At 40.6% G+C, this 27,434-nt stretch overlaps 1 protein-coding gene across 4 annotated transcripts; it reads left to right on the plus strand.

Moving 5' to 3' along the window:
- Positions 1–27,434, plus strand: LOC123166530 (uncharacterized). Of its 4 annotated transcripts, XM_044584339.1 has the most exons (48): positions 1–277; positions 714–791; positions 920–1,032; positions 1,126–1,219; positions 1,953–1,996; positions 2,078–2,146; positions 3,068–3,141; positions 3,723–3,930; positions 4,098–4,163; positions 4,251–4,330; positions 4,695–4,844; positions 5,515–5,578; positions 6,536–6,637; positions 7,055–7,234; positions 7,345–7,463; positions 7,868–8,018; positions 8,099–8,188; positions 8,288–8,389; positions 8,942–9,000; positions 9,086–9,185; positions 12,170–12,361; positions 12,444–12,560; positions 12,742–13,004; positions 13,083–14,587; positions 14,680–15,833; positions 17,680–17,808; positions 17,886–18,038; positions 18,346–18,942; positions 19,011–19,082; positions 19,610–20,074; positions 20,150–20,336; positions 20,417–20,657; positions 20,759–21,133; positions 21,534–21,650; positions 21,906–22,179; positions 22,252–22,365; positions 22,465–22,548; positions 22,948–22,998; positions 23,083–23,259; positions 23,338–23,651; positions 23,735–24,079; positions 24,163–24,244; positions 24,826–24,972; positions 25,435–25,539; positions 25,620–25,730; positions 25,818–25,922; positions 26,230–26,299; positions 26,376–27,434. In XM_044584339.1, the coding sequence occupies exons 1-48, from the start codon at positions 181–183 to the stop codon at positions 27,035–27,037; spliced, it is 10,248 nt and encodes a 3,415-aa protein (XP_044440274.1). In that variant the 5' UTR covers positions 1–180; the 3' UTR covers positions 27,038–27,434. The 4 variants fall into 4 exon arrangements, with proteins under 4 accessions (XP_044440274.1, XP_044440271.1, XP_044440272.1 ...); XM_044584336.1 differs by having other exon boundaries at positions 25,620–25,922; XM_044584337.1 differs by having other exon boundaries at positions 7,871–8,018; positions 25,620–25,922.

Below are 27,434 nucleotides of genomic sequence, written 5' to 3' on the forward strand. Positions count from 1 at the left end.
AAAAAAAAAAAGAAAAAAAAGCAAACGGAAGTCCCAAACCCAACTCGCCTCTCCTCTCACCACACTCCCTTCCCTCCACGGCCTCGCCCCCTCCACCCCTCGCCTCCTTGCCCTTTCCTCCCCCGCCCCATGGGCTCGCGGGCTCGCTAGGGAGACTCCTCCTCCGCCGCCGCCGCCGCCATGTTCGAGGGGGTGGTGAGCCAGGTGCTCGCCGGCCTGCTCGGCCGCTACGTCAAGGGCATCCAGAAGGAGCAGCTTAAGATCGGCATCTGGAACGGTTCGTACTCGATCCCCTCCCAAGAGCACTTGTGAGTAGAGACCACACCCCCCGCGTTCCGCTACTTGGGCTGGCCCAATCACCCGCGAGCCAGCGGCTGTCCTGGTCCCCAGTGTTCTCCAATTCGTCACCCCTCGGCTGCCGCAGCAGTAAATTCGCTGGTTAATTCCATGGCTGCGTTTAGTGCTGCAGATGTTTGAGTTTCGATTAAGGCGTGACTGGCATTGGGTTTGATCGTAGTGGGATTTTTATGTGCACGGGTTGTATTGATTCCGTTGTTACGCCTGTTTATGCTTTGCATCGGTGATGGATACTGATATACATATTGCCAAGTAATTCTTCTTAGAATTGTTAACATTTTGCGCCTTAGCTCTGGATTGTGCTGTCCCTCTGATCCTGATGGTGGCTAAGCGTTTGATGACTTCATTTTGTGCAGAGGAAATAAATTTGGAAAATGTAGAGCTCATTCTGGAAGCCTTCGACTACCTGCAGTTGCCTTTCGCACTCAAGACTGGTATGATCTATGATCCCATTGAGACTGTTTGACTGGATGCTATCAACACTATTTTTGCTATTTTGTCACGTATAGGTAAAACTATGTGTTATGGTAAGTCGTAAGTTTCCATTCTGTTGTTCCCACAGGACGAATTGGGAAGTTAAGCATAAAGATTCCATGGAAAAAACTTGGATGGGACCCTATAATTATTGTTATAGAAGATGTGTTTGTATGTGCATATCCGCGGGAGGATTCTGAGGCACGTCACTGAATCTGGTTTTACATTGTTCAATTAGCTTGCCAATGGTGTTTCCACTGTGTTGACCCAATAAAAATGCTGTTTCTTTATCAGTGGGGATCCGAGTCACTTGGTAAGAGAGAACTAGCTGGAAAATTGGCTAAACTTAATGCTATAGAGCTTGCTAAATTTTCCAGAAGAGTGACAGGTCAGTCTCTATTCCTGTGCTCTTCATCATTTTTTTTTTGCAAATTTCAGATATCAGTTTGTCACTGCAATTCACTTCAATATAAACACGCTAACTTCAGCTGTTTGTGCTAAACTGCTAGTGGTAACTTCAGGTTTCGTGTCCTTGCTGTTTTTCTTTATCTTCTTGCATGTGCATTAGCATGCATTATACTCCCTCCGTTCCTAAATATAAGTCTTTTTAGAGATTCCAATATGGACTACATATGGAGCAAAATGAGTGAATCTACACTCTAAACTACGTCTATATACATCCGTATGTAGTCCATATTGAAATCTCTAAGAAGACTTATATTTAGGAACGGAGGGAGTATAAAAATCCGTGATCTATAGGTACATATGCTAACTACGTCTATATACATCCGTATGTAGTCCATATTGAAATCTCTAAAAAGACTTATATTTAGGAACGGAGGGAGTATAAAAATCCGCGATCTATAGGTACATATGCTAACTACTAAATGTGTAGATCAGTGTCACCAAGATACAAACACACATTCCGGAGACATTTTTATCTATCAAATTGTATGCAAGTATCTGAAGGCTGCCAGTGATGAACTAGCTGTTACCGATTCATAACACTTACTTGCTTATATTTATCATACTGTTAATATAACATTTGCAAATTGCATGTTTATTTACCGAGTTAACACACTGAAAGGTTTCCTGAAAACCTTAATTCTTTTGACTTCTAGATAACCAAACGGGGCAATCACTTCTATCCTACATGTCAGCAAAGGTAACAAGCTTACAATTTTATTCTTTGAACAATAGTAACATTGATATGCCAAAGCACTGATAATTTTGCTCCATTTGGCAGATACTGGACAATATCCAAGTTTCCATACAAAATGTTCACATCATATATGTTGAATCCCACAACGATCAGGTACGCAAGTTTATATCATATTTTATTTTTCTGTGCACTGAGTGTTACATGCAATATCTATTTTAGTCAACATTCAAGTATGCTTTTGTTGCCAGATGAAAAAAGTTACTCCCTCCGTCCGGAAATACTTGTCATCAAAATGGATAAATGGGATGTATCTAGATGTATTTTAGTTCTAGATACATCTCCTTTTATCAATTTTGATGACAAGTATTTTCGGACGGAGGGAGTAGAAAGTATTCCACACTAATAATTACCCATCTTTGGGCGTGCTATGCTATCATGTGGACAGTTGGTTTTAATTTGTATCGATCAGATTTTGAGGCACTTATGGTGGTGGACTATTTCTTGTATTATTATTTATAAATCCATGAAGAGACCATCTCTAAAACTCATCCATGTCCCCTCTATGTCTCCATAGTTCTTGTCCATCAAATTCTCATCATTTTTCTTTATTTTTACCTAGTGTTTGGAATTACACTGCTCGATTTTCTTATTCTAAATATCATGTAATGGTCTACTTTTGGAGTTTGGACAGTATAACCCAGTGGTAGGTTTGCAGAGGCATACCTGCTATTTCTAAAGCATAAAGGTTAAGCAGTACTTTATGTGTTGCCACATTTTGCACCTTATTTTGAACTCAGAAGGAATTAGTTTGATATCTGCATACATACCAATTTTGCATATTGTTAATAAAACTGTCTCAGAATTTCCACAGGTCTATATTTCATAGAAACTTCCTCGATACTCTTTGCAATCCGATAACATCAATGGTTGCGCTACAGATAAACCTAGCAGAAAACTCATTGCTTTTCAAGTGCATTTCACGCGTGTATCCCCATATATTCAATTCTTATTTTCAGTGTTATTTATTTTTCCTGCTGATTCTCAGATATACCTGTTTTTCTTGGTAATATACAGGGGAGCTTCATATTTGGTTTGGTATTCAACAGTCTCTCGATGCAAACAGATACACAGAAGCAAAGTTTTGCCATGTGAGTTACCGAAGCCATCTTATCCTTTTTATTTAAACCGATAACAAAGCTTCAACCTGCTAGTTAAGTCTAATATTCTTTGTATACAACCTGACGGTTGTAGTACTGAAGATCACTAAATTTTAATTAGGAATTAAAATTATTTAGAGACATATAAAACTGAGATGCTTGATTAAAAGTAATGAAAATGCTTGGAAGCCAGTGAAGTTTCTTTAAGTGTTAAAAATCATTGGGATTTTTTAAGTAATCAACTTAACACTGGAGCACAACTCTACACAGTGTTTCTGCATAGCTGATTTGACTTATGAGTCCTGAAGGAATCCAAAATGCCACTAGAAATTTAACTTTGTAAATGTCTTGACAGTTAACTGTGGTGGCCTAAAATTGTATAGTAACTTGCTTTACTGACTTGGTTTTATGTGTGGGTATAGCTGCTGCGCGATATATCATGAAACCATCAGGACTGTTTGTCATTGCATTGTAAAATATATGCTCCTTGCATTTTTTTTTTTTGGAAAAACTTTTGGTATTTCAAACATTTGATTCATTGATTGTAAATGTGTATTTTTGGGGCACTTTAGGTCATTGATGGCTAGGTCCAGACAAGATGAAGTGAACAAGAAGATAAATATATCGAATGTTGGAATTTACTGTCAACAGTTAGAAGAACAGCAGAATCTAAATGATGTTGGTGCTCTTACTGATGCTCAGTCTAATTTCAGTCTCGGGTTGGCCCACCCAAGAGATGATTATCTTATAAATCCATTTTGTGTGACTGTGTCTGTGCTTGTAAGTGCATCTCTTCTCTCTACATATTCTCATCAATTATGGTATTATCAGGTAGTCTTGTTTGGCAACAGGGTTTCAGAAGCTTTCTGGTTACTTTCAGATAAGCCCTTCTTATTTTTTGCTGAATGCTGAGCAGCTTGTTCTAATGAAATTTCATCTGTATACAGGCCAACAACTCCGGAAAGCGTGATGGTGTGCCTCAGTATGACATGACTGCAGAACTAACTGCATTGGTTCGTTATTTCTTCTGTTTTTAGCAGTGTTGATGTGTTAATCACTTCGGGGTTGATTTATCCTTGCATGTTTCATCTTCTTTGTAGGTTCTATCAATAGATGAAATCCAGCTTCAGCAAATTTTGAATCTCTGTGATCACTTCACCATCTGTGCTCTGCGAACAAAGTACGCTGGTCTATTTACACGACCAAAAACTATTATCTGGTTACCGACATCTATCATAGGTTCCATGTATTTGTTCATAGACAAGCATAGGCTTTATTGTTATTTTTTTTCATCATGAAATCTTGTTCCAGCCTAAATGTAAGCCTTAATGCACAATACTCCCCTTCATCTTCTGCCTTTGATGGAATAATGCTGGACACTGTAAAATTTCCTAGCTTTTAAACCTGTGCTCGAAATAATGAACTCCTTGGTTTCACTGATTTGCTGAATACAGACAGTAAATGGCTTGAGGATTTGCTGATGGTAAATGAAATCTAACACCAAATTAGAACCACCTCTAATGTTTGTTGCTGCTATTTCACAGATATGGTCGTTACCGCCCGCCTGAGAGCTTTTTATCTAAGAGACATAAAGGTTGGCAGATAATGTGGTGGCAGTATGCCAAGGATTCTATCATGGCAGACGTTAAAAGAAGACTGAAGAAAACCTCTTGGAGGTTCTTGGGGAAGCGACTGTGAGTTTTGTATTAGCTCTTCCCTTGTTCAACTTGATCGGCAAGGTGTGAAATGAGCAGAAAATCTATAGTTGAATGGGCAGCAACTATTGCTAGACAGGATAATATAAAAATACTGAAAACAAGTGTAAATATGGGTTTGAAGGTTGCTTGAATTTTGTTTCTGAGGGCAATTAGGGAGCCTGATGATTGGATGCTTTCTTTTTCTGTGTCAAGTATAGATTGTCAATGATAGCAAATTCATTAAATTATTTCGTAAATATATCTTCTACTTTCTTGATATTTTTAAAAAGCTTCAGGGAGCTCAGAGCTTCGCACCTGAACAGCACATGTAGCCTATGTGCTGACAGATAAGAATAGAAGATTGGCATTTTCTTTGCTATAGATGATACTAGCTATCGCTGACTTGGTTTATTGTTCTGACCTAACAACCATTGATCTTGTTTTTTAAAAAAAAATTGATAAGCAGAAGATAAGGCTTTGTTGTTTAAACAATTCCAATTTAATGATTTATGACTTTGTGTTTACTTGAAACCTGTTGCACTGATGTGGTGCTGCTTGATGATCTTGTTTTAAGTGATATTAACAAAAACAAAAATATCTTTCATCCACACTTGTTCTCTTCTATTGTTTTCTAGATTAATGTGTGTGCTTGTTTGTATGTTAACAGGGAGTACCGTCGGAAATATGTCAATTTGTACCGAACGAAATTGGAGCTCTTGCAGAAAGGACAGGTTGTGCGATTTTCTCAGTATAGCATGCATTTTCTCATAATTTTGTAAATGGTTCTGACGCACACATGAACAGAGAGTTCTTACCTGTAATGTAGCTCAAGACTGAGAGGTTTATAATCTCTCTTACTTGTATGTTACATAAAGTAAAAGGAAAGCCGATAGAACAGGAGGGAGGTCTATAGTACACATTGTCAATTTTAAATTATGTCAGATGAAATTTGTGATAAGATGTATCTGCTGCTCCTTTGTATTATCTGTGATAGACCAAATGCATATAACACAGGCACCAACACGAGTATTGTGTCAGACGAAATTGTTGATAACATGCTGTGTTTTGTATTGTTTCTGATATGCCAAGTTCATATAATGCATTCCAACATTAATACCCGTTTCCTTAAGGATTATATGTTACAACTTTTGTGAAATACTGTTTTGGAAATAAAGAACTCTGTTATCCTAAACGGACAGCTTTTGTTAGTTTTAGCTGGACATGTAAATCATGTGCATGTTGGACTGACATTCTGTATCATTTGTGTGTAACGAAATCGGCTAAGGGATGAAAATGTGAGATGTCACATACACCTTGTATTGTATGATGGTGTACTAACTGTTCCTCGTCATTTTCTAATGTAGATAGGGTCTGACCAAAATTTTGTTTCGGTCATATTTGTTTGTCTAGATCCTGTTAAATATGTTAATTTAGTTTATTGGTGGTCACACAGGCTACATAGCCTCGACTTAGGTTGGTGATTCTGATTCTGCAACCAGTCTAGCTTGTGTATATACATCATACTGCACATTTTTTATTCCCTCTTGCCAGTAAACAATATTTCTTTGTATAGACTAATTTCGTATTCGATTTTAGATAATATAATAGCACAGGATGTACATTATGTTATTGTTTGTTCATACCATGCTTTCCCCTAGCTTACTTTGTTGAAGTTTTGCTATTTTCAGCTTGTAAGTAAAGACATTCTACAAAAGCTGGAAACTCTGGACAAAGAATGTGATATAGATGATATAGTTAGCTACAGAACAATTGCAGAGCAACGACTACAGGTACTTGATACTTCATGTGAAGAATAATACAGTGATACTGTGAATTATTTTCATCAATTATCAATTTAACCGCTAAAGTTGAAACTGCCCACCTATAGGCATTTGAGCCACTAAAAACTGTACTCTTACCTAAACATTTTACATCTAACATCCATGTGCATTATCACTATACCACTTGCCTAGCCATTTGCCATATGTTCTTAATCTTGGATAATGGTACTTCAAGGGTTTATATTGGTTTCTTTCTTCTCATTTTTCAACACAAGAATGAAATCTGCAGTTGTTTAGGTTCTTCCATAGAGCGCATGTATTTATGTTTTCGAGGTTAGAACACATTTCTGCCTCTTTCCGCGGGCAGGGGGGAGGCGATGGGCTGGAAATGGGCACCTGTGCTAAAATCTCGCTGGATATTGACAGGATTTGTCTGTGAAATCTACAAAAGACAACTTTTCTAGTCCAGGAAGTCCTCGAACTGATGAGCCGTCAGCAGGGGCAGGCCGAGGATGGTTAAACTGGCTTTCTCTTGGAATGCTTGGTGCTGGTGGAACAGCTGACACTAGTTCATTTGCTGGTGTTGTTTCAGAAGACATTATTAAGGTTATACTCTGGAAGTATACAGCTCTTCACTTATTCTGTACAAGGCAGTCAATTTTAATGCAATTGATATTTAGGAACAGGCAGTTCTAACATCTTAGTTTTTCATTCAGGATATATACGAGGGAACAGAATTTCATCCTGTTTCTTCTGCTGAAAATCATCTGACAAAGGAAAACTACTACTCTTTGAGACTATCTATTCCTCAAATACTCACAACTGTCACCTCCAGGCAAGTGTCTCTTCCCTGCTTCATCTCTCTGATTATTTCATAGTTTATGTTGCAAAAATTTGTTATTTGTCATAATAGCTTTACAGCCAGTGGGGTGTTGCTATGACGCGCCATAGAAATAATTTAGTGAGTGATAATCTTTGCCATTTTTGGTTAATATTTCCGTGATGGCTCCAAACAGTCTGTGCCTATTAGTTATTATTACCCAGGATAGTAAGGCATAAGTACTCCAAAAGACCACTCTAATGGCAAACACTCCATTGATTCATTCTGTTTTAAGCAATAATTTATTGCTCCTTACTATGCTGTTATCTGCTGCCTGATTTTCCATTTCCTGTTTATATGGTTTAGCTTATATGAGAGCCCCTTTTTCATCGTCTAACTTTGCTATATTGATTGGTTAGAAGATTTGGCATGAAGCTTATCGATGGGATGTTTACTGGTCTTGGTACTGAATATAAAATATGGGATGATTCAGCAACTATCCTTGCTTGGCTTGATTCACTTGAGATAACTAACCCGTTGAATAAAAATAAAGTCTTGCTGGCTGAAAAGGTACACATTACAGTTTGACCCTGAAGATCTTTTTGGACCCTTCTCTGAACTGTATGTCCTTAATCCGTAACATATTTTAGTGTAGCACTGGTGATGGTCTAGGTGCACCTGTTATCAGTATTCAAGTAGACTTTCTGAAGTCAAACGAAAACTCAGAAGCTTCAACACGGGTAACTGTATTCTTTCCAGAAGAGAGCTGAATTCATTACATAGTACCTTTGCGGTGTCCTTAATTGCTGATTCTAGTTATTTTGCCTGTTATTTGTTAGGTTGTTGTCCAGGAATTCAATGTCATATACGAACCAGAACTCTTCTTTAATCTCCTGCACATCTATGATTTGTTTTCCTCTTTCCAATTCCAGCATGATAGGGTAAGCATTCATGCTGTACATCTATGCTCCACTGTTCGGAAGAGATGTAGTATTTTCTTGTGTCTTGCTTTGTTATATGAGTTTGCTCAATATAGCTAACCATTGTTAACGAAGCAAGAGATAGATGCAATAGCCAATAATGTAGTTGGATTATCAATTGAAACTAATTTGTGACCATATGTGTTGTATAAGTAATTCTACTACAACAATAGTCCCCACTCTGTAAAATTCTGTTTTCCCTCCATTCCTAGAAGTGCAGAGTTGAATTCTCCTATCCTTTTTGAATGAAAACTGTAGTGGAGGCCCTGACTCAAATCCTCTAATCTTGAATATGATATTCTCTCACAATTGTTGTTCCTAGATCAGCTTGATTTTTAGGCATACACTTTTTATCCTGGACTTGGCATCAGCTCACTTTGTTGTTACTTGTTGTGCCTTTCGAATACTTAAATATACTGTTAACTCTCACTTGGTTCGAGATTTTTATCACCTGGAGGAAGTTATGCAAGTTTAAATGCCAAATAATATTCTAGCCATTCTGCATTCACCCAGGTGCTTTCCTCGCTAAACCGTTTTGATAATTTTGGAACAAGACTTCTTTCCAAACTGGAGTAAGTTCTCCCCCATTTACTTCTATATTTTCCGTACTGTGGTATTGCCAGTAGAACTTGGTTCATTGTTTAAACGTGATTCTAGGTACATGTCTGTGAACCAAAAGAAACTTCTCTGGGATTTAAGGATTCACCATTTCGTCATAAAGCTACCATCATATGATTGTGGAAGAGAACTTACTATGGTATGTGCCAGTTATAAACAACAGTGTTTTACATTTTGACAATGGAGCATGTTAGTTCCACGGTTTTACTATGATCAATGTGTTTATGGGATTTTTGGACCCAACCGAGGTTCTGATAAACCGGATGAGTTCTGTTTATTTCAAGTTGGAAATATAAATTTGACATTTTAGAAAATAAATTATGGAACTAGGCAAACTTGGATGGCTATAACATATAATCATGATCGTAAGCCTCCTAGTGTTGCATAATATAAGGTATCATTTTCCCCTGATTTTTTTATATATAGAGTGCCCCTATGGAAATAAATGTTGAAGTTACACACATGTGTGTTTCATGCATTATAGGTAGTATCTATCATACCTACCAGAGGGTATGTACGTGTAGTATGTATATTACTTATCGCTCAAATGGGTGTATCTAGACGTATTTCAGTGCTAGATACATCCGTTTGAGCGACAGGTAATATGGATTGGAGGGAGTAGTATATAGGAATATTCACATAGTATATACTCCCTCCGTCCAAAAATTCTTGTCTTAGATTTGTCTAAATACGGATGTATCAAGTCACGTTCTAGTATTAGATACATCCGTATCTAGACAAATCTAAGACAAGAATTTTGGGACGGAGGGAGTATAATACTTAAGTAATATGTACCATATTTTTACCATTCCCTTTTTTATGTACAAATATGAATGTATTTTAAAAATATACTAAAATCGATGGGCTTAGTTGCAATTTTTCCATGTAGTTCGATTTGGAGCATCTTAGTAATAGTATACGAACATACTCAAAATGATAAAGTAGTATATACACTACCCGATGGTAGTATGAGACGTGGGTGTAACTACACCTGGTTGTAGGATGTATTTCCCCTGTATGGTAGAATTGGGTCGAACTGTACATTTTGAAAAGGGTGGAAAAGTTGACCTTTTTTCCACTCACCTTAGTTTGAAAATTTCTTAACCTTTAGGTGAAGCGCTCTAGTACTTGCATTTTGAAACAGAGGACATAATTGTTTAAACGAAAGATAATTACCTAGTTAATGGTAAAGAATGGAAGTGGCAGGAGGAGATATCCAGCCAGGTCGGTGAGATGCCAGTACATAGGGGTGTAGCACTTGGTCATGGTGAATGCATGCTGGCAAAATATATTGACAGGCTAAAGAAACTGCTCAACTGTGTTTATAACAAGAAGTGAATTTTAGTATCTAAGCATGTAATATTGTGCATAGCATAGCCATAGATTACTTTTCCTTTTGTCCACGCCACTGAATTAGGCAACAGAAACAGCTATGTCATGCAACAACCGAAAAAGGTTTTCCCCCCGCTTTATATTCTAAAGCAACCATCATCGACTACAACCGAGAGACCGATACAAACACACACCACCATTGCACCCAACACACACACCCAAGGCAAGATACAAAGGTGCCAGGCACCGACACACCACCCCACCGACAACCAAGCAAACGAGGAAGACCGCTTGGAGCCGACGGAGACCTCCACCATGAGCATCCACAATAGAGAGGTGAGTCGAACAACAACGAAGCCAGGACTCCAAAGCGGTGCCTCCCAGAAGGGTACGACCATGGATAGCCGCCACCGCCCGATCCCGAAGATCAGGTTTTCACCCGGAGCAAGATGACAGGAGAGGGAATGCTGCGACGGAGCCTTCAGGAAGGATACAGCGTCAACGGCCGCCACGACCATTGGCCAGTCAAAGGACCGGGCAAGTGGTGTACCCCGACGCTCATCCCCTCCGTCGCACCCTAGCTCCGTCAACCACCCGCAACCACGCCACCCGCGTGGCCATGGTTGCCCGTCCGCACCTGAGACGCACACTTCGCCCCCAAATGCCGCACCTCCCGTCGCCAGAGCCGCCGCCCTGCAACCAGACAACCCCTAGACCACACAAAGGCCCCGGCTTTGGCCCAACCGGCAGCCCCCGACCGACTGAGCCACCAGCAGACGCTCCGCCCCGGACATTGACAGACCTGCACCAACCCGCCCGCGGCCGAGGAAAGGGGGAGGAGGAGCGGACGCATCCGGACCGGCACACCCCTGTGCCGGCGACAGGTGACGCGACCGCATCGAGGCCACCCATCCCTCCTACCAAGCTCCCTGCCGAACACGAGGAAAGGGAGAAGGAGGAGCGGGCGCATTCAGACCGGCACACCCCTATGCCAGCGACAAGTGACGCGACTGCATCAAGGCCACCCATCCCTCCTTCCGAGCGCATTCAGACCGGCACACCCCTATGCCAGCGACAAGTGACGCGACTGCATCAAGGCCACCCATCCCTCCTTCCGAGCTCCCCATCGAACACACCCCCGTGTCGCCCCACCATGGCAGCCGGCACACAACCCCGCGAGGCCACCAGCAATCGCGCGCCCATTGACGAGGGATACCAAATTGACCCGCAGCCGCAGCCAAGGTTGCCCACCAGCGAGGCCCTCCCGCGCCGAGCGCCGCCGTGCAGCCTCAAGGGCCCGACTGGACGGGGGCCGCCCACCTCGACCGCTGCCGCGCCGCCCCCTCACCATCGCGCCATGACAAGAGAGGCCGCCCGTGACCCGCAGCATCAGAGGCGGATCTGGACGGGCAGCCGCCGCCGCCGTCACCACCTGCTGGCCTGCACCACCACCATGCCACCCGTCGCACCGCCACCACGCCACCATCGCTGGCCCGCTCCAAAGCGCCGGCGCGCTGCCACACCCGGCATCTAGCGCCGCATCCCGGCCTACGCCACACCCCCCGCGCGAGGAGACAAAGGAGCCCCGCCGGCGACGCACGAGCTTTGCCCGCGCGCGCCCCCTGGTTCCGGCGAGGGAGGGGAGGCGGCGGCGCGAGGGTTAGCCTCCCGGGCGCTCGCAGGAGGAGGGTGGATTCTTTCCAGCTCAATGTAATTGGAAGAAAGACAGTTCTTGATGTTCCTCTTTATTTTAAAACTTTTGGTTCATAGTAGGTAGCTTTGTCGTTGCAGGTTTTTGAGGCTGAAGATATATCCATGCGATCCAAAGATAGAGTTGACGATGATTCTCAGACACAAGATAACAATTATTTTCTTGATTACATGTCGAAGAAAACTTCTACTTGTTTTTCTGACAGCCTGCTACCTGGGTTGCAATTGGATGACCTATATAATCATTTTGAGGTTAGCCTCACCGGATTCGAGGTTAGGCCTTGTGTACATGCTTTTCAGTTAATTTTCATTCAACATCCACATGGACCAGTGAGAAATATATGTCTGTTTGCAGGTGAAGGTGTTGATGGCTAGTAGACATGATATAACCTCTACACTGGTCAAACTGGACGCTTCTATTGTCCTTGGATTGTGCATATTCTTGGATGAACCAATGCTGAAACAATTGGAGGTAATAGTTTTTGAATGATAGGTGTCTTCTTGTATGGTTTTGATGTTCTGGATTCTTGTATATTTATAGAAATGCATACAAAAGATGGTTAGCTGGTTTATGCTATATATGATCTATTTTCTTTCTTTTCCCTCTTTGTATGTAAGTGTCTGTAAAAATATTTTTGGAACCATTTTGGCAGGTTGCTTCTATTGTGCGATCTGCCAATATCTACTTCTCTCGGACAATGTACAGTGCTGTTGTTAATTTGTCTACCTATCTGAAAGAAAGTGACCTAGTTGGAAGCAACACTTCCGTTGATACCAAGACTAATGGGCCCAATAAACCAGCCTTAAATATGTCTGCATCTCTCAAGCTGGACAAACTGAGTTTAAGGGTTGACCTCGAAGACAATGGCAAGGAATGTTCACTCATCACTGTTAGTGTTGGAGATATTGATATCAGGTTATCAATTTTCACAATCTGGCAATCTTGATTATCTCCTGTGATTGTAATGTGTGAATTGGTGTTGTTATTTTGTAGGTATGCTGTGTGGGAATTGTCAGAACTTTGGATCATCACCAAGATGGTTGAAATTACTTCCACTGATCTGAAGAACAAATCGAATTCACATGTGCTATGTTCATCAGGAAACTACAAAACTAGCACTTGTGTAGACTTGACAGGTTTTCCTGAAAGTTTTGCTGCCGAGGCTTGCTTAAAGCTGCATTACAGGACTCATAAATATAATGATCAAATACATCATGTGTACCAGTTGAACTTAAATGATGTTGATCTGCATGTTCATCCGTCTGTATTTGGTCAGATAAAGAAGTTTTTGAGCAATCTTGATGCAGTATCTCCAGGTGGCAGTGCTGTTGTGTCCTCAATGGACCAGAGTTCCATGAAACCTAAGGCAGCCAATGCCAAATTTCCTAAGCTTTCATTGGCAGATATCTGTGGAGCAGGGAGCACATCATTTGGAGGAGTTTCTGTTGATCACTTTCCCTTTTTACATGCTGATATCATATCTAATTTCGGATGTTTAGAAACTCGAGATGTTCAAGCCTTAGATATTACACCTTCAAATGGTTACTCCGCACCAGAGCTTTCAAGCAATGTACAATGTAAAACTGAGCATTCTAACTGTTCATCTAACTCACTGAATAACACAAATAATGTCAGCACAACCGTTCTGGATTTATCACTTGTTTCGGTTAGAACACATTTCCATGAATCATGTGGTATTTTAGCAACACTCACTGTTCCCGAGTCTATAGCAACATTCTCACTGGTAGATGCAACTTCATGGGACCTATTGTTGTCTGCTAAAGATATATTGCTCGCTTCACCGTGGACATCACCAAGTGTCAGTGAGGTACTCTGGGGAACTTATTCACATGGTAATTCTAATGTACTCAACGTCCGTGTCAAAAAGGACTTGTCTGCCCTCTCAACTGAAGTATGTATTGCAACCCAAAATGTTTGTTGTGTATTACCAACAAAACTGCTGGCAATGATTATTGGATATTTTTTATTGGATGATTGGGATCCTATGGTGGAAGAGCATCACTCTGTGGCAAGTAACAATCTTGAGTGTTCCGGAGAATTGCATGACAGTATCACCTACACAATTGAGATATGTGATTGTGTTATACTTTTTCCTATTGAAAATCAAGAACTTTTTTGTATAAAACTTGGTGTTCCATATTTTTTCTGCGAGTTCATTCCAACTGGGATTTCAGCAGAATTTGTCAAGCATATTCCCAAAGAATTCTTCAGTTCAGAATGTACTCTTTCCAGTAGAGTTGATGTCATCAGCCTATGTTCAAGAGATGCATCCATATCACTTGTATTCCTGAATGAGAAAACAAAATTTATCCCGAAGCTTGATGAGGACATGCCTGCAAGAATACACCCTCTTGTGGAGAAGCTTGATGCCGGCATATGGATTCAAGTTCCTTGCAAAACACTATCCTGCTCCGAGCAGCCTTTGTTGGCCACTTTCATTATGAGCAAAATATCAAAATGCAATTTGATTTCTGAAGGTATATATTTGGATTGATACCATCTTCTTTTAAACATTTCTTGATATGTATTGGTTATGTAATAATACCATACTCTGTCTTATCTTGTACAGATTTGTATTTTATGGACGGGATGGAGACAGTTTTTCGTATTACTGACGAGTTAACTTCAATTGTCAAAGAAAGTAAAATGTACGAAGGCAATGCCCGTCAGTTTTTAGAACGTAGAAGATCCAATGAGGAGAGCGTTGAATCTAATGAGCCTATTAATATTACTATTTCTATCAAGGATCTGGTGGTTCTCTTTGGTCACTCAAAAGATAAAGAATTGCCATTGGAGAAGGTTGCCACTGCAAACCTTGAGTTTGATGTTTCTGCTGTAATGGTTAATGAAAAACCTGAGCATGTTGACATGGATATTGTCTCTTTAGCTCTACACTCATCTGGTGGCCACACTCTTGTCTCCATAGTTTCTGATGGGCCATCATCTCCTATTCTAATCAAGTTCACAAAGCATCATGCTGGGCGAGATGAGATATTAATTACTGTACCCTTTTTCGAGATCTGGTTATATTTAGTTGATTGGGATATCATTATCAACCATTTTCATTCCTGCATAGGAAAGGAAGACAACAGTTTGCATGCGGGGCATCCAGCAGCTTCACCTCATTTTTCAGGCTCTGCAATGTCATCATTTCTTGAATCAGAATCACAAGACAATTCTTACTTGGTGGTAACATGTGAAAGTATTGCTGTTGTTGTTCATGTACCTATCTGGGAGAAAGAGCAAAATGAGAATAGCAATTATCCAAGGGTTGACGGGAATTCTGGTTCTTATTTGATCCACCATGCAGATGATACTCAATCCAATGAACGAAGAGGTTGCAAATTTGTCACCTTAACTTTTGAGAGTAAACATTTTGTGGTCATGTTAGGTGAAAGCTGGGTGAAGTTCAAATGTGATTTAGATAGAGTAAAAGTAATACTGGAGATGATCCAAGTGAGCAAGGGTGCCTCTGTTCCGTTCATGCATATATCTAAGATTAAAGCTGGTGGCTATATTCATCAATCAGAAACTGACATGCTACATCTTTCTGTTGATCTACAAGCAGAATACATGGATATTAGTTTTTCACACCAGATATTTAGTTTCTGGCGTAGTATAGAACTCAGATTTCCTAAATCGTCGTCATCAGCTTCCTCATTTTGTTCTGTGACATTGAAGGCGGGATTAAGAAAAGGTTCTCTCCTGCTAAATGATGGAAGGGTAAGTTATGCTACATTGCTAGTTGTTAATTTGCTGTAATGAAATGCCATAAAAGCTTAGATGTGTAACAAATATCCTTAGACCGGCTATTTGTTGAATGTTTTATTCGGGTTTGTGAGGTGGAGTATCACTGGAAAATACTCGCAGTATCATGCGACTTAGCCATTTTCTTGGCCATTTGGTAGATAAAGCAACAACAACAAAGCCTTTAGTCCCAAACAAGTTGGGGTAGGCTAGAGGTGAAACCCATAAGATCTCGCGACCAACTCATGGTTCTGGCACATGGATAGCAAGCTTCCATGCACCCCTGCCCATAGCTAGTTCTTTGGTGATACTCCAATCCTTCAGATCTCTCTTTACGGACTCCTCCCATGTCAAATTCGGTCTACCCCGACCTCTCTTGACATTATCCGCATGCTTTAGCCGTCCGCTATGCACTGGAGCTTCTGGAGGCCTGCGCTGAATATGCCCAAACCCCAAACCATCTCAGACGATGTTGGACAAGCTTCTCTTCAATTGGTGCTACCTCAACTCTCTCGTATATCATCATTCCGGACTAGATCCTCGTGTGGCCACACATCCATCTCAACATGCGCATCTCCGCCACACCTAACTGTTGAACATGTCGCCTTTTAGTTGGCCAACACTCAGCGCCATACAACATTGCGGGTCGAACTGCCGTCCTGCAGAACTTGCCTTTTAGCTTTTGTGGCACTCTCTTGTCATAGAGAATGCCAGAAGCTTGGCGCCACTTCATCCATCCGGCTTTGATGCGATGGTTCACATCTTCATCAATACCCCCATCCTTCTGCAACATTGACCCCAAATATCGAAAGGTGTCCTTCTGAGGCACCACCTGCCCATCAAGGCTAACCTCCTCCTCCTCGCGCCTAGTAGTACTGAAACTGCACCTCATGTACTCGGTTTTAGTTCTACTAAGCCTAAAACCTTTCGATTCCAAGGTTTGTCTCCATAACTCTAACTTCCTATTGACCCCCATCCGACTATCGTGAACTAGCACCACATCATCCGCAAAGAGCATACACCATGGGATATCTCCTTGTATATCCCTTTTGACCTCATCCATCACCAAGGCAAAAAGATAAGGGCCCAAAGCTGACCCTGATGCAGTCCCATCTTAATCGGGAAGTCATCAGTGTCGACATCACTTGTTCGAACACTTGTCACAACATTATCGTACATGTCCTTGATGAGGGTAATGTACTTTGCTGGGACTTTGTGTTTCTCCAAGGCCCACCACATGACATTCCGCGGTATCTTATAATAGGCTTTCTCCAAATCGATGAACACCATATGCAAGTCCTTCTTTTGCTCCCTGTATCTCTCCATAAGTTGTCGTACCAAGAAAATGGCTTCCATGGTTGACCTCCCAGGCATGAAACCAAACTGATTTTTGGTCACGCTTGTCGTTCTTCTTAAGCGGTGCTCAATGACTCTCCCATAGCTTCATTGTATGGCTCATAAAAAATAATTTGAATATATTGCTGTTAAGAAGGGAGCACTATGAAGTATTGAAGCGAGCTGAATAATGTATGTAAAAAATGTCACAGAATGAAACATTAGCTGGTGCCTTCCAAAGACAGTTCCGTACCTTCAGCAGTAATGGATCATTAGCTTTGTTTGGTCAACCTTGCAACTGAATCTGTAAGATGACTTTGAAGTCTACTTTGCCCCTAATAAAAAAATTGTCTATTTTTTAATTGATCAGACAACTTTTTTTATGCCTATGTGTCTTTTTGTGTACTCAAATACGCTGATTGGCATATCCTCTTTGTAAGCTTCAACATTTAGCTCATTCTGGTTTTCGGTAATGCTTTCTTGACAGTGGAGCAGTCATGGGCCTGTTATAGAGACGTTGGTGAAGAACTTGTCACTGCAATTTAGTCAAATGGGTGTTGAGACTGAAGTTTCTGCTTTTGTTGACTTTCTGATAAACTACAACAACATCGACAAGGTAAAGCTATGCTTCCTTGCTGTCTGATGTATCATGTTTTTCATGGTATAAAGGAATAACAATTTATATATGTGTAGGTTATGTGGGAACCTTTTATAGAGCCCTCAAGTTTTCAGTTAAACATACTTCGAAAATGTGCTGATCATGCACTGGATGTATCTCCCATTACTGAGGTGTCGCTAAATTCAAGCAAGCAGCTTAATGTTAATATATCAGAGCCCTTGATCGAGGTACATGATCTTGGCATACTGTATTTTCAAACTTGTCAAGAGGCAAATATTGTTGTGTCCTATCTTCAAGTGATTAACATTATAGTTTTTTACTGCCATTATCATCTTGATTAACCTGATTCAGGAATCAGGGCAGTGAGTCTGCAGATAGAATGTAGCTATATATCTGTTCTCAAGGAGCATTGACACTTATTTAGCTTAGTAGTTCTTTTTTCTTAAATTAACTCAGCAGTGTGTGATATCTGTATGTGCTTTTGAGTCCCAGTTCTCAAGTATGTTGCTCTGATTTCATCATTTGCATATGTAGGCTATCTTCAGACTTAGTGAGATGATCACAGATTCTCTTAATCCAAGTAGTGGAGGTGATCTTCGAGAAGATCCTGGGATCGTGAGGTTAAGCCGTGATGATGTGCACACCAGGAGATACGCACCATATATTCTCTCAAATGACACATCACTGCCATTTAGTTTCAAGGTGTATCGTGGTGCTGTTAATTCAGATGACATTGATAGTTTCTCTATAGTAGATGAGAATTCTGTGCCGGCAGGATATTCTGTCCCGATATTTGTTGAAGAAACTCTAGATGAATTCTTCTTCCAGCACAGGGAAGCACGATCATCTGAACACCTCATCGAGAAATGGATGAGTGCAGTCTCACACTATATGATTTCCATTGAATTTGATGGGACTTCCGGGTCCTCTAAGCCAATGTCAATTGACCTTGTGGGCATTTACTTCTTTGAAGTCAACTTCTCTTCAAGTAAGAAGCCAATTCTTGGCGAGGAAAGCTTGGAAGCATTTGGATCTGGTAGAAAGGGTAGCCATCATGATGGATTAATTGTGCCTGTTGTACTCGATGTTTCCTTGCAGAATTATAGCAAACTTGTACGAGTTTACTCAACGGTAATAACCTTTTGAATGATCAGTTGCATCATTATCCGCATACACGGGCTTATGATCTCTTTTTATAGGTCATACTCTTCAATGCAACATCAATGCCCCTTGAGTTGCGGTTTGATATACCATTTGGTGTTTCTTCAAAGGTATATATATATATTCTTCCTAATTTTATCTTGCAACTGTTTAGAGAAAATGTTGATAAAGGTACTATCAAAGTACGAGAATAGATTAATGTTGGCCTCATTGTGCCTTTATTGTTCATTCATGTTCTAGATTAAAGAAAATGCGAAAAATAACTATTGGAAATTGGGGAAAAGCAGGTGGTTGGTGGCTGAATTTCAAACTTTGAAGTCACATTTGGATTCAAAATGTTTATTTATATATGAAATAAAAGTTGACCATGCCAAAGGACAATCCTACCATGAACTCTGATAGATTGCCTGCTACCAGTAGCTTTAAACTCATAATTCTATTCTTGCACAATGCAGAGAGTAATTGCACGGTTTGTGCCCTGTTCAAATCTGTGCATTTTACTCTTCTAAACATCTTCTTGTATACTTCATTTGCTACCTAATATCAACTTCTCAGCTACTCACTGTAGAGCACTCTTGGTTAATTGATGATTCACAAGGAGCAAACATGAGATTTCTCAAGAAACTTTATCCTGCAGGTAATCGGGCCAATTCTTCCAAACAAAGAGATTCCCCTGCCGGTTCATTTGTCTGAGGCTGGCCAGATTAGGTGGCATCCTGTTGGCAGAACTTATTTGTGGAGTGAAACCCACTCCTTATCAAGTTTGCTTTCACGTGAAAGCAGGGTGGGTTTTATGAAATCATCTGTGTGCTATCCTTCTCACCCTAGTAATGATCCATTTCGCTGCTGTGTATCTGTTGAAGAGTACACTGTCCCTTCATCTAGTAGTGCCCAGAAAGGTCAGTACTGCACTGACCATTTGAATGCACAACCAATTCTTGGAAATACTGCTCCAAGGGCTTCTAAGCAGGTTTTAACAAGAACACATTTCATCCGGCAAGTCCGACTTAGTACACCTCTTCTCATAAAGAACAATCTCCCTGTGTGTGTATCTTTGACAATAGATAATGGTGGGGTTGCACATCAGGTTTCACTTAAGGAGGTAAGTTTCTGATGCCATACATATATATTACCTTGACTATTATTTCGCTAATTCGTTACTGAATGATATTCACAGGTGGGTACCGCCTCTATTTATTTTGTTGACCCCTCCAACGATCTTGGAATCACATTTCATATTCAAGATTACAGATCCGTGACCATAAAGTTTCCCCGTGTGGAATCCTTCTCTAATGGAGCCACATCAAATGGCTTGAAATTCTCCTTAACAGAGACGATCGCGTTCTACTCAAATGTGTCGAAATGTATGTTGTTCAGCCTTTCTCTTTACTCTGAATAAGTTGATAGTGCATAGCTAAAATTTCGGTGGCGGTTTCTTTGGCAGGTCCTTTCAATGTTATGCTGGAGAAAGCAACAGATGCTCATTCTGGTGCAAGAGAGCTGTGCCTTTCCGTGCCATTTCTTTTGTACAATTGCACAGATCTCTTGCTTACAGTCACAGAAATCAGCTATGAGAGGAGCGGGTCCACCCTTTTGATCCCGTGCAGTTTTGAGTTAGATGGGCACACAAGACATGTGCTTGGGAAAAATGGCCTTTCTCTTGTTTCAGAAGACCCATCCATACAGTCAGTGACTATGGTCCTTAAAGCATTCATATGCGTGTGTTAAAAACTAACTTTGTTTTTCGGCTTTGTGTTTGGAATAACTTGTGCATTTCTTTTACCAGGCACTTTGCAAGTAAAATGCCACAGTTGGATTTTATTGATGGACGCAGCTCTCATTCAAACAGAAGAGTTGCAAATAACAGTGAGCATGTGCAGAAAGAATGTGACGGAGAGGCTAAAGCTTATATGTTTGCTCCTGCTGGACATACACCTCCAACTGAACTTTCAGTTAAGCTGAATGCATCTGTACCTAATAGTGGAACTGAAACAACTCGACGAGATTGGTCGAGTCCATTTCTCCTTGTCCCTTCCAGTGGTTCAACGAGTCTCACTATTCCACAATCATCTACTTCTAGTGCCTTCTTAATAGCCGTAACATCTGTACCTGTTTCGACAGAACTTTTTGGGAGGACAAAGGCTATTGCTTTCCAGCCGAGGTAATTCATCAACTGCTTGTAATGGCAACGAGATTGTTTCAGTGCTCATCGTTATCTATCAACTTACAATGTGTTGGAGTCGGTTCCACTCTCTAGAAGAAAAGCAAAACAAAAAAACACCATGATCATTTACTGATAACAAATGAAACTTAGCACACTGGAGTTCTGCAGTAGCCTTGGCTGGTTCATTCCTTTTACATGATTTACTTTGTCATTGTCTGTAGTCCTGAAATGCTATAAATTTCAGACATAATTTTCCTGAGGATTCCACTGCCTTAAGGCTGTAGCAGCCATCAAAACTAATTTTCAGTTTATTTCTTTTTTTTCTGACATGTAACTTTTTCATTCTCTGGTGGCCTGGCTAATTTTTTATTCTACCTCTTTTCCCCTGTTTTTCCAGATATGTAATTTGTAATGCATGCAGCAATGATATGTTCTATAAACAAAAGGGAACAAGATTTTCTAAGCATTTGAGCTCGGGACAACACTCTTTTCTTCACTGGGCTGATACAGCCAGGTGAGTTATTATCCTTTGTATCTGGAGCTTAGCCATACAATTTCTGTTCTTAACTAGCTTGCTTAGTTTGATTTTTAAGAAATTATCAGTTCATATGTATGAGCCAACAATTCATGCATGTAAATTTAGAAATTTGGATTTAGAATATTAAACTGAATTCAATTCTCAATTTTATCAGCATGGTATGGTTATATGTGCTCTCCATAGACCCTTTTCAAGTATTTACAGTTTGTTCTGAGGATACTCTGTTTGCAGAGAGTTGCTTGTCTCGATTCGATTTGATGGGCCAGGATGGCAATGGTCTGGTAGCTTTTTCCCTGACCGCCTGGGAGATGCCCAAGTGAAAATGAGGAATAGTGCCTCAGGTGTATCAAATATGGTTCGAGTGGAAGTACAAAATGCTGATATAGACATGCATAGCAAAAAAATTGCTGGAAGAAACAATAGTACTACCGGTACAATACTGATTCTGCTGTCTGATGATAAGACTGGTTTTGTACCTTACAGGATTGACAACTTTTCGCTCGAGGTAAATAGCTCTTGCTATGTAGCTTTCTTGAAACTCTGGTTCTCAAGTTTACGATTGTTTTTTTTAATTCAGAAACTGCGGATATATCAGCAGAGATGTGAATCTATTGAAACAATTGTATATCCTTACACATCATGTCAATATGCCTGGGATGAACCTTGCTATCCTCACCGTCTTATTGTTGAGGTACTTTATTGAGCTTCTTTCTTCAGTTATTTTTAAACAACTTATACTTTCAGTTTAATCTCCCAAGCAAGTATACAACATGGTTTCTCTCCCTTACAGGTTCCTGGGGAACGGAGTTTGGGTACATACAGTCTGGATGTTCTCAGTGATGATGTTCATGTGGCCCTACCTTCCACACCTGAGGTAGTTCAATGTCTTGTAGCTGCTGCTAACTGAATAGATCATGGGCTAACTTGGCATTTTTGTTATTAACATGATAATATTGACTGGAGTTGCTAAACTTAAGAGGCTTTATCAAATAATAATCAGTTAATAACAGGTCCTTTTACTTAAGCACCGTTTATGCCTGCGAATGTTGTGTGTGGAGAAGCTTTGTAACAATAGGAATTGTGTTCCCCGATTTCACATGGTTCTATTTATTACGGCCAGGGAAAATTACTACTTAATCACATGAAAGAAAGAGAAAAGGCTGGTTTTATGCTTGGTTTGATTTATGACAATCTTAGTCGGTTCTGCTTATTAATATTGTTGATATTTTTCAGTTGCTTTCTGACCTGGTTCTGTTTAATATGTTTTTGCCAGAAAGCCGAAAGAAAATTTGGCATCTCGGTGCATGCGGAGGGAGCAATAAAGGTTATTTTCCAAGGACCAGTAGCCATCAAGATTTGATCAAATATATTTCTCTTGTTAGTTTTTCATTGTGATAATAAACTGCAGGTGCTCAGTATTATTGATTCAAATTGTCACAACATGGACACAAAAGAAGCAGGTGTCCTTGGATCAAGGGAACCAAAGGATGCTGATCACAAACAGGAGATCGAGTTGAACTTCACTGAAGTTATCAAAATACACTTACCATTCATGGGCATATCTTTGATAAGCTCTTCTCCTCAGGTGAACAGAGTGCTACGGTTGACCAAGAAATTTTCAGCACTGCATATATTTTAATATACTTCGCCTTTTTTTTGCCAGGAATTGTTGTTTGCTTCTGCCAAGGATATGACGTTTGTTGCCATGCAGAGCTTAGATCAGCAGAGGATTACGGTTGAAATACCAAGTATGCAAATTGATAATCAATTCTCTGACAGCCCATACCCTGTCATGCTGTCATTTGAGGGAAGTCACAAGGGAAAATCGATTAATTTTTTGAAGAGTAAAGATACCAAGCTGAAATCTCTAAATGAGAGTAGAAGTTCTAATACCCCAGAACCTGTGCTGCGGTTCGCTGCAGTAAAATGGAGAACTAAAGATACATCATTTCTTTCGTATCAACGTATAAACATCAGGTATTATTTATGCTATCAGTTTAAGTTATTTCAGATGTTTATATCTGAACTTGTGGTAATTTTCTTCATTTGGTGGTTCACAGTGTAGCACCTTTCTGCCTTGAACTTGAAGAACGACTTGTCCTGAGCATGATTGACTTTTTTAGATCCGTTTCCTCTAGAGTGCATTTTGGTCTGTTGGAGAAAAGTGTAGACTCAAGTATTTTATGTGGTGCTACTGATATTTTTGGTGAATATGCAAAAATTTCAAAAAACCTGTCAGACAAGCCCCAAAGCTCCTACACAGTGGACACTGATCAAGACAATGGACTGCTGCCGTCTGTTATCCCGATTGGTGCACCATGGCAACAGATACACCTATTAGCCAGGAAACAGAAAAAAGTATATATTGAATTGTTTGAGTTGACTCCTGTCAAGTTAACTTTCAGGTTATTTCTTCTCTGTGTTTATGTTTCCGGACACCACTGTGAAAAACCATTATCAATTTACCAGTGACTGTCTTTTGCTGTAGTTTTACTAGCACTCCATGGCTCAATAGGAATGAAGGTGTCTCAGACCCCAGCACAAGCTTCAACAACAGTACTGCAATTCAGGTGGAACAATATACTCCATGCCACTTCCGGAGATATTATGCAAAACAAAATGTTTTTTGTTTCTATGGTATTACTTGGCCGTGCTTCTTAAAGGATAGTTATATACTCATACATTTCTACAGGCCCTACAAATGTTAATTACTTCATTCTGTACTACAACTAAATTTCTTTATAAGAGGATTTCACATCAGAGCATTGTGCGTGCTTCTGTTATCTACATAAGTTCTTTCTTCCTTTCTTTTTGGAGGAACTACACGTGTTTATTTTATATATACTGCGATAGTAGCAGCGATCTTTCTATGAAAGCTGGATCCATTGAGTTCTCTTTTCTCAGTGTGCTGCTGACTGATACAGTTTACAAAGATGCTATATTATCTGTGGCTCTGTCTTGAGTTGGACAATGCTATACGAGTGCAAAGTAATATATTTGCTTGTCCTGAATCCTTATCTAGTGTAGATAGTGTTGACCTGGTAGCACATATGCACATGGATTGTTCAGCACTTGATCTGTTTGTAGGCTCTGAAGTTATTTACTAGGGTATTTCCTTGTATGCCGTCTTAATTAAGCATTTTGGTTGCAGAGAGGCCTTATGGCTCTCATTGACGTTGAAGGAGTACCAGTTCATCTAGGAGAAATAATGGTAGAAAATCTTATGGCAAGTTGGCAATCCATCCAGGACATTCTTGTGAGGCACTATAGCAGGCAGTTGCTTCATGAACTCTATAAGGTAAATTGGCACCATTCAAGCTAGTATTCTTTCTAGTCAAGTACTCCCTCCATCCCAAATTACTTGTAGCCCAAATGGATGTATCTAGACGTATTTTTAGTTCTAGATACATCCATTTATGTGACAAGTAATTCGGGGCGGAGGGAGTATATCTTTTTTGGGGGGGCATCTTCTTTAATGTCCAAAATAACCTTAATAAGCTTATTGAACAATCCTGGAACCAAAACTACATGGATATTTGTTGCTCTCCTAAGATCTTCTGCAGTGTGAGTGGCTGCAACCATGTGCTTGTGCCAACATTTACCTCCATCTCTTTTCTTTTTCCTGTTAAGAAGCGGGCCGTATTGTATTCTATAGGACTACCTTGGTTTATATAATCTGTATTTCCAATGTCCAACAGTATTACATAATTACTACATGTGTCTTGGGAGCAGAATTTGTTGTGATATACTGTAAGTGCAGGTTTTTGGCTCTGCTGGCGTTATAGGGAATCCTATGGGTTTTGCCAGGAATGTTGGATTTGGCTTAAAAGACTTTATGTCTGCCTCAAGGAAAGGGAAATTGCAGGTTTGTAAATGCAGTTTTCTTGAGGAACTAGCAATTCTTTAATCCTTTTCTTAAAGTTCTATTGATTTACTCTTTGACAGAGTCCTGTTGAGCTATTAAACGGTATCGCACAAGGTTCAAAAAATCTTATTGGCAGTACGGTTTATGCAGTCAGTAGCGCCACTTCTCACTTTAGTAAAACTGCCTATAAGGTATTATCTGAGCTCCAGTTTGATCATTGGAAATTACGCTCTCCAGAAGTCATGGGCTCTCATAGCTCATGGAAATTTGTTATGCAGGGCCTTGTTGCGTTTACATATGATGAGCAAACCGCTTCCAAACTGGATGAACGGGACAGACAGCTAGGTTTGCATGGGGAAGGAGTACTGAATGGGTTTCTAGAGGTGAAAGCCATCTCTCTTGATCAAGTATTACTGATTTACCTTTATAGCTGGTGTCTGTTCTCGTGTAACACCCAAATCCTAGATGACTCTTTGAATTGGAACCTGATGACCTTTTCTTGCTCCATAGTTGTGATAGTTGTACACAATTTAGTAACTGCGTCCTTCCAGTACCATACTATTGGAAAGAAAATCTGTCACAGCTCACAGCTATTATTTACACATTCATTCTTCAGTATGCTCAATAGAATATTGCCGGACCTGTCTCTAAAGCAGCATACATTGTGTGCATTTCAATCTTGTTCTGTAGGGTCTGACTGGGCTCCTCCAATCACCAATCAGAGGTGCTGAGAAACATGGTCTTCCTGGGGTTATCTCAGGTAATGCCACTCGATAGGCCCTTGCAGACAATTTTTGTTGTTCCAGACATTGACCAACTGTGTATCTATTTTACAGGTATAGCAATGGGAACAGCTGGGCTTGTGGCTAGGCCTATGGCCAGTATTCTTGAAGCCACAGGCAGAACTGCACAGAGCATAAGAAACCGAAGCAATCCTCATGAATCCAACCGCCTGCGTGTCCGTTTCTCGAGGCCTGTGGCCAGAGATCGCCCTTTGTTCCCATACTCCTGGGAAGAAGCAGTTGGAGTATCTTTGCTTCTCCAAGCTGATTGTGGCAGGCTGAAGGACGAAACATTTGTCGTGTGCAAGATACTCCGGGAGCCCGCAAAGTTCCTTGTGCTTAGTGAGAAACTGCTGCTGCTAGTCTCAAGCCGGTATTTGGTGGATTTGGGGTCACCCCAGTTTGCTGGTGTTCCTCCTGACCCACAGTGGGCGATTGAAACTGAGATGAACCTGAAATCTATTGTTCATCTGGACAGAGCTCAGGAGGTAGTGAACATTGTTGGGAGCAACGGCGAAACATCGCCAAGGGACAAAAGAGGCAGATCAAGAGACATTGCCCTGAGCTCAGCCTTCATCCCACTATTTCATTTCAGTGTCGAGCTGCCAAGCATCGAAGATGCAGAGGGCACGTTGCAGTTCTTAATGGCACTTATTGAGAAGGGAAAGGCAAGGAGATGGGACAAGAACATCCTTCACCGAAGCAACATTTGCTGAGGTTTCTGGGTCTTGATCCTTACTACAGTGTTTGTGAATGAGAGTACTCCGCATACACCTCAGACGACACCAGCCAGGATCACTGCGCAGCGTCCAGTGAACGTGGATGACCTTCGGAACAACCGCGCTATACAAGAGGCGTGTTAAGCAAGTGCCGTCATCCGTAAGCATCTGTTGATACCATTAGTAGATCAGGATAGATACTGATATACGAGGGGCTGGCGTAGCTGGCATAATTTTGTAGCCTTTTTCCTGGATGATCCACCACGGAACAGGTAGGATTAAGGTTTCAGCCTTTTTGTAGGCCAAATGTACACATGTAGGGTTTTCCAGAATTTTGTCCACCGCTTTGTAAATGATGGCATTTGAGTCGCAAAAGTTTTGTTATCCACTATCA

This window comes from Triticum aestivum, chromosome 7D (assembly GCF_018294505.1).
Source record: "Triticum aestivum cultivar Chinese Spring chromosome 7D, IWGSC CS RefSeq v2.1, whole genome shotgun sequence".
Taxonomy (NCBI): domain Eukaryota; kingdom Viridiplantae; phylum Streptophyta; class Magnoliopsida; order Poales; family Poaceae; genus Triticum; species Triticum aestivum.

Excerpts from the sequence above, each read along its gene's own strand:
- LOC123166530 (XM_044584336.1), top strand. The coding sequence starts at position 181 with ATGTTCGAGGGGGTGGTGAGCCAGGTGCTCGCCGGCCTGCTCGGCCGC. Across the intron at positions 3,142-3,722 it reads CAGAAGCAAAGTTTTGCCAT|GTCATTGATGGCTAGGTCCA; the intron begins GTGAGTTACCGA and ends GGGGCACTTTAG. Across the intron at positions 12,561-12,741 it reads CAATGCTGAAACAATTGGAG|GTTGCTTCTATTGTGCGATC; the intron begins GTAATAGTTTTT and ends CCATTTTGGCAG.